The 15,132-nt window shown below is 41.4% G+C and overlaps 1 protein-coding gene across 5 annotated transcripts in view; it reads left to right on the forward strand.

The window, feature by feature from the left end:
• cars1 (cysteinyl-tRNA synthetase 1) overlaps nt 1-15,132 on the forward strand; it is a 65,007-nt gene that overhangs the window by 22,942 nt on the left and 26,933 nt on the right. For all 5 annotated transcript variants that reach the window (XM_048606814.1, XM_048606812.1, XM_048606813.1 and 2 more), the window contains 4 exons: nt 1,683-1,795; nt 3,768-3,896; nt 4,641-4,770; nt 5,858-5,961. In XM_048606814.1, the coding sequence (XP_048462771.1) occupies nt 1,683-1,795; nt 3,768-3,896; nt 4,641-4,770; nt 5,858-5,961 (476 nt within the window). The remainder of the gene's footprint in view (nt 1-1,682; nt 1,796-3,767; nt 3,897-4,640; nt 4,771-5,857; nt 5,962-15,132) is intronic.

A 15,132-nucleotide genomic window follows, 5' to 3' on the forward strand; every position in this document is an offset into this window, starting at 1 on the left:
AAATGCAGAACTCATTGGGCCTGTGAATCTTTCAGATTCTTCATGTATTTAAAAAGGGAAGGAGACACGAAACAAGTAACTATAGGCCAGGTAGTTTGTCAGGAAAAAGTTAGGGTCTCTTTATAAAGGCTATAATAGTAGACCATTTAGAAATATGACAAAGTAGAGTCAGCATGGCTTCATGGAGGGGAAATCATGCCTAACAAATTTACTAAAATTCTTTGAGGAAGTAACAAGCCGTATAGAAAAAAGGGGAAGCAGTGGATGTAATATATTTGGATTTTCAGAAGGCTTTTGATAAGATACCTCACATTCGGCATGGTGTTGGAGGTAGTATATTAGCATGGATAGGGGAGTGACTAACTAACAGAAAGCAGAAAGTTGGGATAAGGGGGCATTTTCAGGATGGCAACCTGTAACCAATTGTGTGCCCTGAAGATCACTGCTAGGGCCAAGTTATTTACAACATATATTAATGATTTGGATGTGGAAAGTGAGTGTACAATAGCCAAGTTTGTGACTGACATAAAAATAGGTGAGAAGGGGAACAGTGAGGATGACACACAGTCTGCAGAGGAATATAGACAAGCGAAGTGAGTGAGCAAAAAACTTTGCAGATGGGCTACAAAGTCGGGAAATGTGAGGCTTTGTATTTGGCAGAAAGAAGAGGAACTGAATATTATTTAAATGGAGAAAGATTGTAGAAAACTTTGGGAGTCCTCGTCCAAGCATCACAAAAAGCTGCCATCCAAATTCATTGGGTAGTGGATAAGGCAAATGGAAAATTGGTCTTTATTTCAAAGGCAATGGAGGTTTTCTAAAACTATACAAAGCAGTAGTCAGACCACAGCTGGAACACTGAATAGTTTTGGGCCCCTTATCCAAGGAAGGATATACAGGAATGAGAGGCAATCCAGAGAAGATTCACTAGACTGATACCAGGTATGGAGGGACTGTTTTATGAGGAGATGTTGAGTAGATTGGATTGCACTTGTTGGAATACAGAAATACGAGAAGTGATCTTTTGACATATACAAGATTCCTATAGGATTTGACAGGGTAAATGTGGAAAGGTTATTTCCACTAGTGGGAGCATCCAGGACTAGAGGGCATGATCTCAGAATAAGGGGTTACGCATTTAAGACACGAGGACGAATATCTTCTCTGAGGGTTGTGAATGTGGGAAATTCTTTAACATAGAGGGTGGTTGAGGTTGGGTCATTAGGTATATTCAAGGCTGAGATAGAGAAGTTTTATTAATTAGTGAGGGAATCGGGGGTTCTGGGGCAAAAGCAAGAAAATAGCGTTGAGGATTATTGGATGGTCTCATTATATGGCAAAGGGGCTGAATGGCCTACTTCTGTTCCTATTTGTTTCCGGGTTAAGGAGTAATATCAATCAGAGCTCCGACTGTTAGTTGCCGTGCTGTGATTCCTTCAGGAAACTTGTTGGCGGAAAAGATTGTTGCCTGTGATACCTTGCAAGCGAATAGGTGACAAACTCACTGCATCGGCACACACGATGTTTAGTCGATTCACCAAGCTTGTTAAAAATCCATGCAATGTTCTTGGAACTCCACTCCAAAATAAAGTCAGTGAGTGAGAGACTATCACTTGGAAAAAATCAAACCATTCAAATCGCTTTCTAATGGATGTGATGGGAAAATATTCTTGACTTCTTAGGTGACCTTAGTATTTCAGCTGATCGATTAAGTGAGAAGCACTCTCCCAATGATTTTGCACTGTGGAAAGCCTCCAAGCCTGGAGAACCATCTTGGGATTCGCCCTGGGGAAAGGTGAGGAGAAAGCATCAATCCTGCACACTTCGTTGCTCAGTTACATAGTCAAATTGGAGATTGAATGGCAGAATCCAACCATGTTTTTTAAAATGAAGTTCAGTTGACAAAGGAATTTGAATTTTAAAATGCCTTTAGAATAATCCACCCCATGTGTGGCGACTAACAGTCCACCAGGTTCAGGTCTAGAGAGACAACTAAAATATGTCACCAAACATTGTTGTACTTTTCATTCCACATCTCCCCGACAACTGTTCCAGTATAATTATCCAGGATTAACATACGAAATAATACAACATGGTAAGGTGTTATTCGGTGCATCATGCTTTCTATCCAAAGAGCCATCCAATTAATCCTACTATCCTGCTCTTCCCTATAACCTTGTAAATTATTCTCTTCAAATATTTTACCTAGTTTCATTTTAAAAATGGCTTTGAACCTGCTTGAAGGTTATTTAAGCATTACAACCAGATTGTTATAATTTGTTGTATCCGAAGATTCTTTGCCTTCAGTCTTTTTGCCTATTGACTTAAATCTGTGTCCTCTGGTTACCAATCATTCTTTCATTGGAAACAGTTTGTCCTTAATTATTTTATCACATGTATTTCTGGTTTGAAACTTCTGCATTGAATCTACTTTAAATTTCTCTGTTCTGAGGTGGACAACTTCAGTTTCGCTCCACATAATTAAGTTGCTCGTCCCTTGTAAGTTCCAATAAGTCACTTCTACATTCTTGTCAAGGCCTTGACATTGCTCAACAATTTTGATACCCTGAAAAAAAGCACTACTCCAGATGAGACCTAATCTATGTGTCACAAAGGTTCTGCAAAACTTCTTGGCTTCTGTACCACTTTCTTTATTAATAGAGTTAAGCATTCCTTGTTCTTTATTTTTAATAAGCTTTGTCAACTTGTACTGTCACCTTTAAATGTTTCTTCTGTCCACCTCCAAGGTTCTCTGTTCTGTACCCTCTTTTAAAATTGTACAACCTAATTCATATTGCTGCTGTTTCTTCTTAAAATATATCAGTTTGCATTTCTGTGCATTAAATTCCATCTGCATGTAAGCAAGTACCTTTTTCATTTGCTTTTTTATAGCAGAAATCAGGCCTCAATGACCAGTCATTCAGGCCACCCTCTCCCCATCATTCAAAATACATGAGAAATTAAAGGAAGCTGTTAACATACAGTCAGAACTCCATGGCACCTTGTGCTACTATGGACCCAGAATCTCTTCTTGCGACCGACAGATTGAGATCCCCTTATTTTGAAGAATGTTCCTGGCTTCCTTTTTACTACATTTGAGTTCTTTTTTTGACATACGTAAGCTTCAAAATTATTATCAAGTCTACTTAATTAGCATCATCTTAGGAAAGGTCACCGGACTCAAAAAGTTAACTCTCATTTTCTCTTCACAGACTTCTAGACCTGCTGAGCTTTCCCAGCAACTTCTGTTTTTGTTCCTACTTAATTAATTATGTGCCAATAAAAGCAGTGGTGTATTGGTAACACAGGGGAAGGACATTCTCTGCTTTCTGTCAGTTATGTAATTTTGTATGCTTACTGCCAGTGTCATTGAAATCCCAATGACTTTATATTTGTTTACAAATCTGTTATGCAGTATTTGTCAATGTCCTATTGAAAGTCCATAAATAAATTATCTACTGTATCCTTTTTGAACTACTTCTAGTTCTTTATCACATTTATAACATACATTTTGTCTTTAACACCTGTGCTTTCATTATTTTTTGGCCCATAGTCAAAGTACTGATTACTTTTGTCACAAGTTATTGTCTCTAAAATTTTCCCATCACTGCCATTAGGCTGGCAAATCGTGGATTTATCTGTCTTCCCTGAGTCATCTTTCTGTCTGTAAGCATCTACTCATGTACTTGCTATGTCATTGATAATAACAATTTGTAATGTTTATTGTTGATTCCTCTCCAATTTCCTGTTCATGCTTATCCTGACAGGGCCGCCCTGGGTGGCACATTGAATGCTCGGCGATGGCTGGGAGCATCCTAGGAGAGTCCATGGACATCCATGGTGGAGGATTTGACCTGCGATTCCCTCATCATGACAATGAATTGGCCCAGTCTGAGGTACAATTGCAACTTCTGTCATTGTTGCTTGCTCGCTTTTTAAAAGCATAAACTCATGAATATTCCCTTTGGAATCAAGCACAGAACTAAGTTATTAAATTGGCCTTGGTGAGCACGGTCAGGCTGAGCCACCTGGGTATGACCAGTGAGACCCACAGCACGGATTTTTTTTTTTTGAAAAAAAAACTTTTGTATATTTGAAGGGCCCGTGAAATTAATTTGGGGCAGTTTCAAAACATTTCTGAAGCCATGCTATCGTGTTCACAATTTCAGAGAAGCCACCGAACAGCTTGTGTAAAAATATAATGCGGGTGTACTTCAAGGTTTTTTCCCTGAGCTTGATGCCAAGCTGTATTCTGACAAAGTAGAAAGAGCTGCAGCGTGCGTATGAATTGAACTGAGAGTATTTTTGTACTAACAGCACGGAGGGAGCTTCATTCTGAATCTAGTCCTAGGCTTTAGTTGAAGCCTGATGCTGATTCTTGTTGCTCAGTAAGGAGAGTGTTCCATTATGTAGCACTGAAATTCATCAACTTGAGGGCAAATTTGAAATCTTTGTAAAGTAAGCATGAGAGAAAAATGCCTGAGTGGTATTGGCTTCAATATAGCCCCTTTCTCTGATGTAAGTTGAATTCAAAGTTCTGGCTGTGGGCATTGGATGTGGATGATATCATAGTACTTAGTTGTTGTTGTCATGTTACAAACTTCTTATTTTAGTGCTCCCCCATCATCATCTCCCCACAGGCTTATTTTGAAAATGACCACTGGGTTCGATACTTCCTCCATACTGGACACCTGACCATAGCAGGTTGCAAGATGTCAAAATCTTTAAAAAATTTTATAACCATCAAAGACGCACTGAATGCAAATACAGGTAATCAGAGTCCGTTGTCTCAATCATTGTAACTCGTTTGGTCTCTCCAGCAACAAATAGAACTGTTCAATCTTATCTTCAAGACAGCTTCCTTGGCAGCTGTTGTGGGCTAAATCGAGAGTTTTGTACGCTGTTTTGCAAATGTGCTTTCTGACTATATTGGGTGCTAATCAAGCAAACTTGTGTTCATGTAATAGATCAGCACTTCAACATCTTTGAAACTTGCTAACATAAGTGCATAGGAGCAATACCATGTGCACATTCCCCTCCAAATTACGCGCTGTTCTGACTTGAACCTACTTTCCAGTTCCTTAATTGCTGCTCGCTCCAGAATGTGGACCTCCATTTCTTACAGCACCAAGGATGTTTTTACCCAACGTGGACTGTAGTAAAAACCAAAAGAACTGCAGATGCTGTATTTTTTAACATTTTGGGTCCAGTGATCCTTCCTCAGAACTGATGGTGGCTGGGAAAACGTCAGTTGCACCTACACACTTACATTAGTAAGTTTCAAAAACGTTGAAAAGTGTTGATCTATTACATGAACACAGGTTTGCTTGGTTAGCATCCAGTATATGCATGTAGTAGTTCTAGAACATGGCTCAGCGGTGCTTTCTCAAAGTTGCCCTTGTCAGTGAAGCCCAGATCCCATGATCACATATATAAAAATATAGTGTTTTGACTTTCTTCCGGGTGTTTTCAAGTTGCTGGTGAATATTTACTGTCAAGACTCACGTGTGTCATGACTTGAGCAAAGTCGCAGGGAGTGTCAAGGATCTTGAAATCGTAATAAAATACCATCTTTGGAAGGGAAAACGTTGCTGAGGGAACACAAAAATATGCCAGTAGGCAGTGCAGGTTCTTTGCAAATATAATGTTACAGGCATATTTGATTTATTCATGGGTGATGTGTAACTTGGTAAAATTATGGGGTAAGCTACTATTAAATTCCCCATAAAAGTCGCAATAATTTAAGAGAAGCTGTTGATGAAATTATAAGTTTTTGTTTTGTAACTGGCTTGTACTTGTCAGTCTGGTGTCTCTGATTCTCTGCTGTTGTGGTGTGACTGGTGCCATTTGCTTGTAGGTCGACAGCTGCGTTTGGCGTTTCTCATGCACTCCTGGAAGGACACACTGGATTATTCCAGCAATACCATGGAGTCAGCTGTTCAGTATGAAAAGTTCTTAAATGTAAGCTGGTCTTGTGCTGCCTCACCTGTTTGTAAAATACTTACATGAATCTAGCTCTCACCTGGTAGGTATCATCTTGGGAATCGCAGGCTTTTTCAATAAGACTTTAAGGCTAGGTGTCAAACCATTCCGAGTCAGATGAAGCACAGGTTGAGAGCAAAGTCCTCATTACACTCTTCTGTTGATTGTATCTGACTAGACAGAACAAACCTTTAATATGTGGCTCCACTGAGTTGCCCTCAAAATCCCTTTGAGGATAAACGCGTTCAACACAGGTGGCTAGGATAGCACTCTGGTTCAGTGTTGTGTAGGTAATTGACATGCAAATAGAACATAGAACTGAACGGCCCACAGTGCTGTGTCAAACATACCACCAAATTAATCCCTTCTGCCTGCCTTGGTCCATATCTCTCCATTCCTTGCATATTCATGTGAGGGAGGTTCCTGGGAGGCTGAAGGCAAATTGTTGTCCATGAGCTGAAACAGCATAAATGGATGAGCAAGTATTGGGGAGTTCCACTCATGTTCTTCCCTGAACATCCCAGCCAATCTGTGCATCAATAACGACACAAACTCACCATTCTGTTTTCAGGTGGTTTTGGCACGGGAATGCACATGCAAGATGAATACTTCAGGCATGGATAATGTGGCCAGAGAGAGAAGTTATGGCACGGAAAGGGCCAATCAGCCTGTCACGTATGCAGCTAACAACCCATTCTAATCCACCTTTCAGAACCTGGTCCATAGCCTTAGAAACTACATCACTTCGAATGCAACTTCATGTACCCTTTTAAGTAAAGTTGAGAGTTTCTGCCTCTGCGTCTGAACCCATGCAATAATATCCAGACATGCATCATGCCTGGGTGGAAAGGTTTTTCTTCATGTCCCCTCCAATCCCTGTAATGATCACCTTAAATCTGAGCTCCTGCTTAATGATTTCTCTGCTAGCAGAAACCAGCCTTCCCTGTCCAGTCTATAAAAGTTCCTCATTATTTTGTGCATCTCAATTTAAGTCACCCCTTAGTCTCCCTCAGGAAAACAACCCTAGCTTAATTATTCTTTCCTCATTCCTGCAATTCTCAAGGCCTAGCAATATTCTTGTAAGCCTCCTCCCTCACGTTTCCACCACAATAATGTTCTTCCTGTAATGTGATGATCAGATCTGTACATAAAGTTTGAACTACGGCTTAAACAGCATTTTATCCAGCATAACATCCCTGCTTTTGTATTCTATAGCTATCTCAAGAAGGAAAAGATTCCACCTGCTTTCTTTGCCACCTTATCCACCTGCCCTGCCACCTCCCAGGACCTGTGGACGTACATTCCAAGGTCTTTCATTCCCTCTCAATATCCCCTGTTTGTTATGTAATCCCGTGTTTTGTTTGCCCTCCCTGAATACATTACCTCACATTTCTCCAAACTCTGTTTGCCTCTTTCTCATTCCCTTGTCTAAACTATTGATATCAATGTGAGGTTAGCATAAGAATTAAGCCATTTGGCCCTTTAAGTCCGCTCCAACATTCAAAGAGATCATGGCTGATCTGATAATCATCAACTCCACTTTCTTGCTTTTTTTTCCCCAAAACTGCAGATTCTGTCACTGATTAGAAGTCTGTCTGTCTCACCTGTGATTATGCTTACCATCCCAAACTTTACAGCTGTCTGCAGTGTAGAATTACATAGATGACTATGTTTTGAGAGAAGGAAGTCCTGCTCCCCTGTCCTCAAAGGATGAAACCTTACTCTGAGATTATACCCTCTCTCCAAGACTCTCCCACAGGTGGAAGCAACCTCTCTGCATCTACACTGTCAAGACCCCTAAGAATCTTATATATTTCAATAAGGTCAGCTCTCAGCTATCCTCTTCATTAACAACTATCTGACGAGATATGTCATCTGCATATTTTCCAATAATGCCTCTGACATTTAAATCTAAATAAATAATATGTACAACAAACAGCAAGGGACTGAGCCCTGAAGAATTCCATTGGAGACTACTTTACATTCGCAAAATCTATAACCCTTGGTTTTCTATTGGTGAGCCAATTTTGGATCCTTTTTGCCCCGTCCCCTTTTATCCACGGACTTTTACTTTTCTGACTAGTCTGTCATATGACGTCTTGTCAAATCCTTACTAAAATCCATTAGACAACATCCACTGCACTACTCTCATAATTCATCCTTTGTTACTTGTTTTAAAAATCACTAAATTAGTAAAAACTTTGCTTAACAAAACCATGCTGCCTGTCCCTGATTTGATCCATGACTTTCTAAGTGACAGTTTATTCTGTCTCTAAGAATTGATTCTTCTAATAATTTGCCCACCACCAGTGTTAAACTGACTGGCCTATAATTCTTTGACCTATCTTGGTACTCCTTTTAAACAATGATGCAATGTTTGCAGACCTCCAGTTCTCTGGTACCTCTTCTCTATCTAATGAGGATTCAGAAATGATCCTTGAACATCCATTATTTAGTCCCTCATTTCCCCTTGCAGCCAGGGATACAATCCTTTCAGCCTGGTGATTTATTCACCTTCAAGGACGTTAGTCCCTCTAATCTTTGTCTCGCATTCTGTTAATATTTCATGTTCCTCTTTAACTAGGAGTTCTGCATTGTCTTGTCACCTTTCTTAAGATGGACAAAATGTAAATTAAGAACCCAGCCCTCATCCTTCTGCATCCACACATGAGTTACCTTCTGCATCTCTTACACTTTTTTCAGTTATTCTTTTGCTCATAATGTACTGAAACCATTGTTGAGTTTTTCTTGAGTTTACTTGCCCATATTCCCTCGTTGCTTTCCTAATTTTTAAAAATTCACCCCTGTGCTTTCTACAGTACTAGGTTTTTTAAATGACTGTCATGAGCTTTCTTTTTCAACTTTATCTTATCCCGTCCTATGCGGGCGGCACGGTGGCTCAGTGGTTAGCACTGCAACCTCACAGCGCCAGGGACCCGGGTTCGATTCCACCCTCAGGCGACTGTCTGTGTGGAGTTTGCACATTCTCCCCGTGTCTGCGTGGGTTTCCTCCGGGTGCTCCGGTTTCCTCCTATAGTCCAAAGATGTGCAGGGTAGGTGGATTGGCCATGCTAAATTACCTGTAGTGTTCAGGGATGTGTAGATTAGGGGGATGGGTCTGGGTGGGATGCTTTGAGTGTTGGTGTGGACTTGTTGGGCCAAAGGGCCTGTTTCCATACTGTAGGGATTCTGTTCTATTCTATATTCTGGATAAGCAAGGAGCTCTACATTTGGAAGTACAGTACTTTATATGGGTCATGTACTCTTGCTCTTGAATGCCTCGCACTGATTTTCCTTCAAGTACTTGTATCTAGTCCACCTTTGCCAGATCACCTCTCAGCTTTGTAAGATGTGTTTTCTCCCTATTTAGAACTTTTATTCCTAATTTAGAACTTTTACTCCTGTTCTATCTTCGGCCTTTTCCATAATGGTGCTAAATCTACCTGTAATATGGTCAGTCTTCAAAATGGAGATCCACTGCTACTTCATCCACTTATCCAGCCCCCTTTCCTTTCCTAAAACTAAATCTAAAATTGTACCCCTTTTAGATTTGGATTTGTTACATGCTCATTACAAAAGTTCTCTTGAATGCTGTTCAAGAATTTTCTGCCCTCTGTTCCTTTCATGATGTTCATGTCCCAGTTGACATTAGGATAGTTGAAACCCCCCCAGCTGTTATCGCCCTGTTGTTTCTGCACTCATAAATTTTCCTATATATTTGTATATACATTCTTCTACTTCCCTCCCATTATTTGGGGGCCTATAGTACACTTTGAGCGGTGTGGATGCCCCTTTTTTATTTCTGAGGTCAACCTATATGGCCTAATTTGATGATTCACAGCTGTGATTGCTACATCTCCAATGGCAACTTGTGGCGTAGTGTTCAAGTCTCTTTGTCTGAGCCACGAGACCTAGGTTCAAGCCCCACCTGCTCCAGAAATGTGTCATAAAGTGACTTGAACAGGTTAGCTAAAAATATCTGCTACACCCCCAACTGTTTTTATGTTCTCCTCTAACCTGTCATAAAACCACTATATCCAGGGATATTCTTTAAGCCAAGTTTTCATTATATCAACGATAATAAGCCCCTTTTTGTCTGTCTGTTCTCAGCTCATTGTTTTGAAGAAGGGTCACTGGACCCGAAACATTAACTCTGCTTTCTCTCCACAGGTACTGCCAAACTGCTGAGTTTTTTCCAGCAATTTCTGTCATTGTATCTCAGCTCATTGGATATATTTGCATGCCCCTTGCAGTTACAAGTAAACGTGTAGAACTGCCAAATTACTGTGCTTCCTGCGTCTTTCAGAGCCCTCGCCAACTTTCTGCCTGTTGCAACCTCCTTTTGAATTCGCCCTACCTCAACCTGCCTTCAGATTCTCATTCCGCTGCCTAACTAGTTTATACCCTCCCCAACAGCACTAGCAAGTCTGTCTGTGAGGATAATTGCTTCAGCATGTTCAGATGTAGACCATCCAGGTCCCACCTTCCCCATACCCAGTCTGATGGCCTCAGAAATCTAATGTCCCCTCTCCTATACTGGCTTTCCAGCCATGTGTTCACTTACTCCCTTCTCCTATTTCTATGATGGGACTGAAAGGGCCCGGGACAGAGGGATGCTTCAGGGCCCAATACCCACAGTATTGTGTGCTCCAGGAGGTTTACTTTTTGGGGTCCAGAGATCAGGCTAGCAGCAACAGCAACACCCAAGGGCCATGATTTCTATCCCTGCCCTGACTGAGAGTAAACCTGAGATTACTGCTTTAGATATCCTACTTTTCAATCTCTTTCCTTGCATCCCAATGTCTGGTTTCAAAACTTTAGTCCTTTTTCTACCTAAGTCATTGGTGCCAATGTGGACCACGACCTCTTGTTGTTCTCTTTTTGTGTCCAGAAGTGCTCTTACACACACTTTTTTTCCCCCATCACCAATCAGCCATGGCATTTTTTTTTTTCATCTATTAACTAACGCCAGTAAATCACTATGTTTGCAACTGAATAATTTATGTGCAAAGCTCATCAAAGAGAGGGAGAGGGGGCTAGATTAAAATGGAATCAGAAGGGGTCTTTGGCTGTTCATCCACTCCAGAAAAATGTACCACAGCTGCTTTAGCATATCCTTGATTTGACAGTGGAGGCCGCATACCATCCTGCAGTCACATCACGTCTGTCTGTTCACTTGACTAACAAATTTCCTATTGATACTGCTCTTCCAATTTCCTATCTTCAGTCCTGCACAACTGGGTGCCACAAACCTGGATCTGATTGATCCCTCAACACAGTGCAATGTCCTCAGCAGTATGTAAAGTGGAAAATTGATTTTACAGGTGGATTCCTGCTTTACCTGCCAGAATCATTTGCACTGCATGGTAGTCACCCATTCCCTTTCTGCCTTTACGCTCGTAGACTGCAAAGCATGGAATTTGGTTTTTTTTGGCATTTGTGGTTGTCACTGGTCGTGTGCACAAATTTCCACATACTATAGATCGCTCATTCCACAAAACCTGGTTACCGTGCGTGCCTCAGCGTTACTTAATTTATGGTCATTTTAATTTACCTGGCCTTAACGAACCTTATAACTATTGATAAACCTCAGTAATGACTTAGTTATTCACCAACCATTTAACTTTTAATTTTCCTGTGACATCCTTAATTTAATTTCCCAATCCAGTGGAGCTGCAGCTGTCAGAGCCACATCCTATCTCATTGCTGTTGTGTAGGTAAGTGCACTGGGCCCAATGGTCAAACCTTACACTGACAGCAAGTGAGAGTGAATACTTGGATGACCACTCGAAGCGTCATAACAGTCAAGGCTGTGGGACTAATGTGGTGTATTTTTGGTGACTCAATGAGCCAAAGAGCCTCTTCTGTAAAACGTGATTCTAACGAGAGGTTAGTCAATCAACTTAGTCTTCCTGTTATTTCACTGTTATCTACTTTCTTTCAAACTGCCTGTCAGGGACACCCCACTTGCCCATTCCTCTGAGTTCTTCTGGCTGCCTGTTTTGAGGTCCTTCTCTCACGTGCCCCTCTAATTGTTGTTGTTTTTTTTTTTGTTGCAAAAGTATCTGAAAGTACATTTGCGACAGTTCCAAGTTGAACATTACAGGGAATGTAGTGCAATATAGGTCAGCAAGTGGAGGGATTGAGGGGAAGGTAGATGTTAGGACCAGTAAATCGGAAAGAAAGGGCAAGCAGAGACAGGTAAATAAACACCATGGTACTAATGGGTTGTTGTGTGTCTATTTCAACACAAGGAGTATTACAGGTAAGGCAGATGATCTTAGAGTCTGGATCAGTACATGGGACTATGATGCTGTGGCCATTACTGAGACTTGATTGAAAGAAGGACAGGACTTGCTGCTCAACATTCCAGGGTTTTGTTGTTTTAGACAAGATCAAGAGAAAGGTAAAAGAGGTGGAGGAGTTGCATTGCTAATCGGGGAGAAATTTACATCTGCATTCAGACAGGACATACTGGAGAGCTCATTTAGAGGCAACATGGGTAGAACTCAAAAATAAGATGGTTGCAATCACTCTGATAGGATTATACTATAGGGCCCCCCAACAGCCACCAAGACATTGAGGAATAAATATGTCGGCAGATTATGGAAAGGTGCAATAAAAAGAGTTGTCATAGTGGGTGACTTTAACTTTCCCAACATTTGACTGGGGTCTCCCTTACACCAAGAGGCTTAGACAAGGCAGAATTTGTTAAGTGCATTCAAAAGGGTTTCTTGAAACAGTGTGTGGATAGTCTAACTGGAGGAGGACCCAAACGGGACCTTGCTTTGGCTAATTAGCCTGGCCAGATGACAGACCTTTCAGTAGGAGAGCATTTTGGAAACAGTGATCACAACTCCTTAAGTTTTTAAGATCACTATGAGTAAGGATAAGTCAGGACCTTTTGGCAAGGTACTGAATTGGGGGAGGGCAAATTACGTCAGTATTAGGCAGGAGCTTGCGGGGAGCTGTTATCAGGCAAGTTCACATTTAACATGTGGGAATTGTTTAAAGACCTGTTGATGAGCATTCAGGACCGGCATGTTCCAGTAAGGAGGAAGGACAAGGTTGGCAAAGTCAGGGTGCTTGGATAACGAGGGAGGTTGTGAATTTAGTCAAAAGGAAAAAAAGATGCATAATTAAGGTTCAGGAAGTTATAATCGGACAGGGCCCATGAGGATTATAAGGAAAGAAGGAAAGAACTCATGCAGGGAATTAGGAGAGCAAGAAGGGGCCATGAAATGACCTTGGCAAGTAGGGTTAAAGAGAATCCCAAGGCATTCTATATGTACATTTAAAAACAAGAGGATTAATAGGGAGTAGGTAGGACCACTGAAGGATAAAGGAGGGATCTTGCACTTGGGGGCAGAGGATGTGGGTCAGATCCTAACTGAGTACTTTGCGTTGGTATTCATCCAGCAAACGATATGGAGGATAGTGCGATTTGTGTGGAGCATGCTAATATGCTAGGGCATTTTCAGATCAAGGAAGAAATGGTGTTGGGTTTCTTGAAGAGCATTAAGGTGATTACGTCCCCAGGGTCTGATAGTATCTACCCCAGGTTGTTGAGAGAGGCCAGAGAGGAGATTGCTGGGCCCTTGACCAAGATCTTTGTATCCTCACTTGCCACTGGAGAGGTCCTGGAGGGCTAGCGAGTGGCTAATGTTGTTCTCTGTTCAAGAAATGGAGATAATCCAGGAAACTATCGACTGGTGAATCTCACATCAGTGTTTGGGAACCTATTAGAGAGAATTTTTAGTGATAGGATTTACGCACATTTGCAAAAACATTGCCTAATTAGGGACAGTCAGCATGGGTTTGTGCAGGGCAGGTTGTGTCTTACTAACTTGATTGATCACCTTTGTCACCTCCTTGAAAAATTCCGTTAGGGTAGAGCAGTGGATGTTGTCTGCGTGGATTTTAGTAAGGCTTTCGACAAGGTCCCTCATGGTAGGCTTGTCTAGAAGATTAAGATGCATGGGATCCACGGTGACTGAGCTGCATGGATTCAGAATTGGCTTGCCATAGACGAAAGAGGGTATTGGCAAAAGGGTGTATTTTCAGGCTGGAGGTCCGTGACTAGTGGTTTTCCACAGGGATCCATACTGGGACCTCTGCTACTTGTGATATATATAAATGACTTGGATGAAAATGTAGATGGGTGGGTTAGTATGTTTGCAGATGATACAAAGATCATTGGAGTTGTGGGTAGCATAAAAAGTTGGCAAAGGATTCAGTGGGATATAGATCAATGGTAGGTGGAGTTTAATCCGGGTAAGTGTGAGGTGCTGCACTTTGAGCAATCAAATGTTAAGGAAAAGTACAGAGTTAATGGTAGGACCCTGAACAGCACTGATGTACAGAGGGATTTTGGGGTTCAAGTCCATAGTTCCCTGAAAGTGGCTACACAAGTAGTTAGGGTGGTAAAGAAGGCATATGGTATGCTTGCCTTTATTGTTTGGGAAACCGAGTACATGAGTTAGGATATCATGTTGTAGCTTTGTAAGACTTTGGTTAGGCCACCCTTAGAATATTGTGTTCAGTTCTGGTTGCCACATAATAGGAAGGATGTAGAGGCTTTGGAGAGGATGCAGAAGAGGTTTACCAGGATGCTGCCTGGATTAGAGGGTATGAGCTAGAAGGAGAGGCAAGAAAAACTTGGGATATTGTCTCTGGAGCGGCACAGGCTGAGGGGAGACTTGATAGAAGTCTATAAAATTATGAGATGCGTAGATAGGGTTGACAGTCAGAATCTTTTTCCTGAGGTTGAAATGTCTAATACTAGGAGGCGTGCATTTAAGGTGAGAGGGGAGAAAGTTTTTTTACACAGAATGTTAGGAGTCAGGAACTTGCTGCAGAGATAGCGGTGAAGGCAGATTTGATAGGGGCATTTAAAGGATAAACACGTGAATATGCAGGGAATGGAGGGATATGGGTCACGGGCAGGCAGAAAGGAATAGTTTAATTTAGCGTCCTGTTTGGCACAAAATCATTGGCTGAAGGGCCCATTCCTATGCTGTACAGTTCTATGTTCTTTGTATACAATGTTTCTCCATTGAACATTTCACATTCTTTTGTGTCTGAATCCAACTGCAATACCTGTGACATTTACTACAGTATAATTATTTTGCAACAAGCATAGAGCACAGG

The sequence above is a fragment of the Rhincodon typus genome, chromosome 17 (assembly GCF_021869965.1).
Source record: "Rhincodon typus isolate 14 chromosome 17, sRhiTyp1.1, whole genome shotgun sequence".
NCBI lineage: Eukaryota > Metazoa > Chordata > Chondrichthyes > Orectolobiformes > Rhincodontidae > Rhincodon > Rhincodon typus.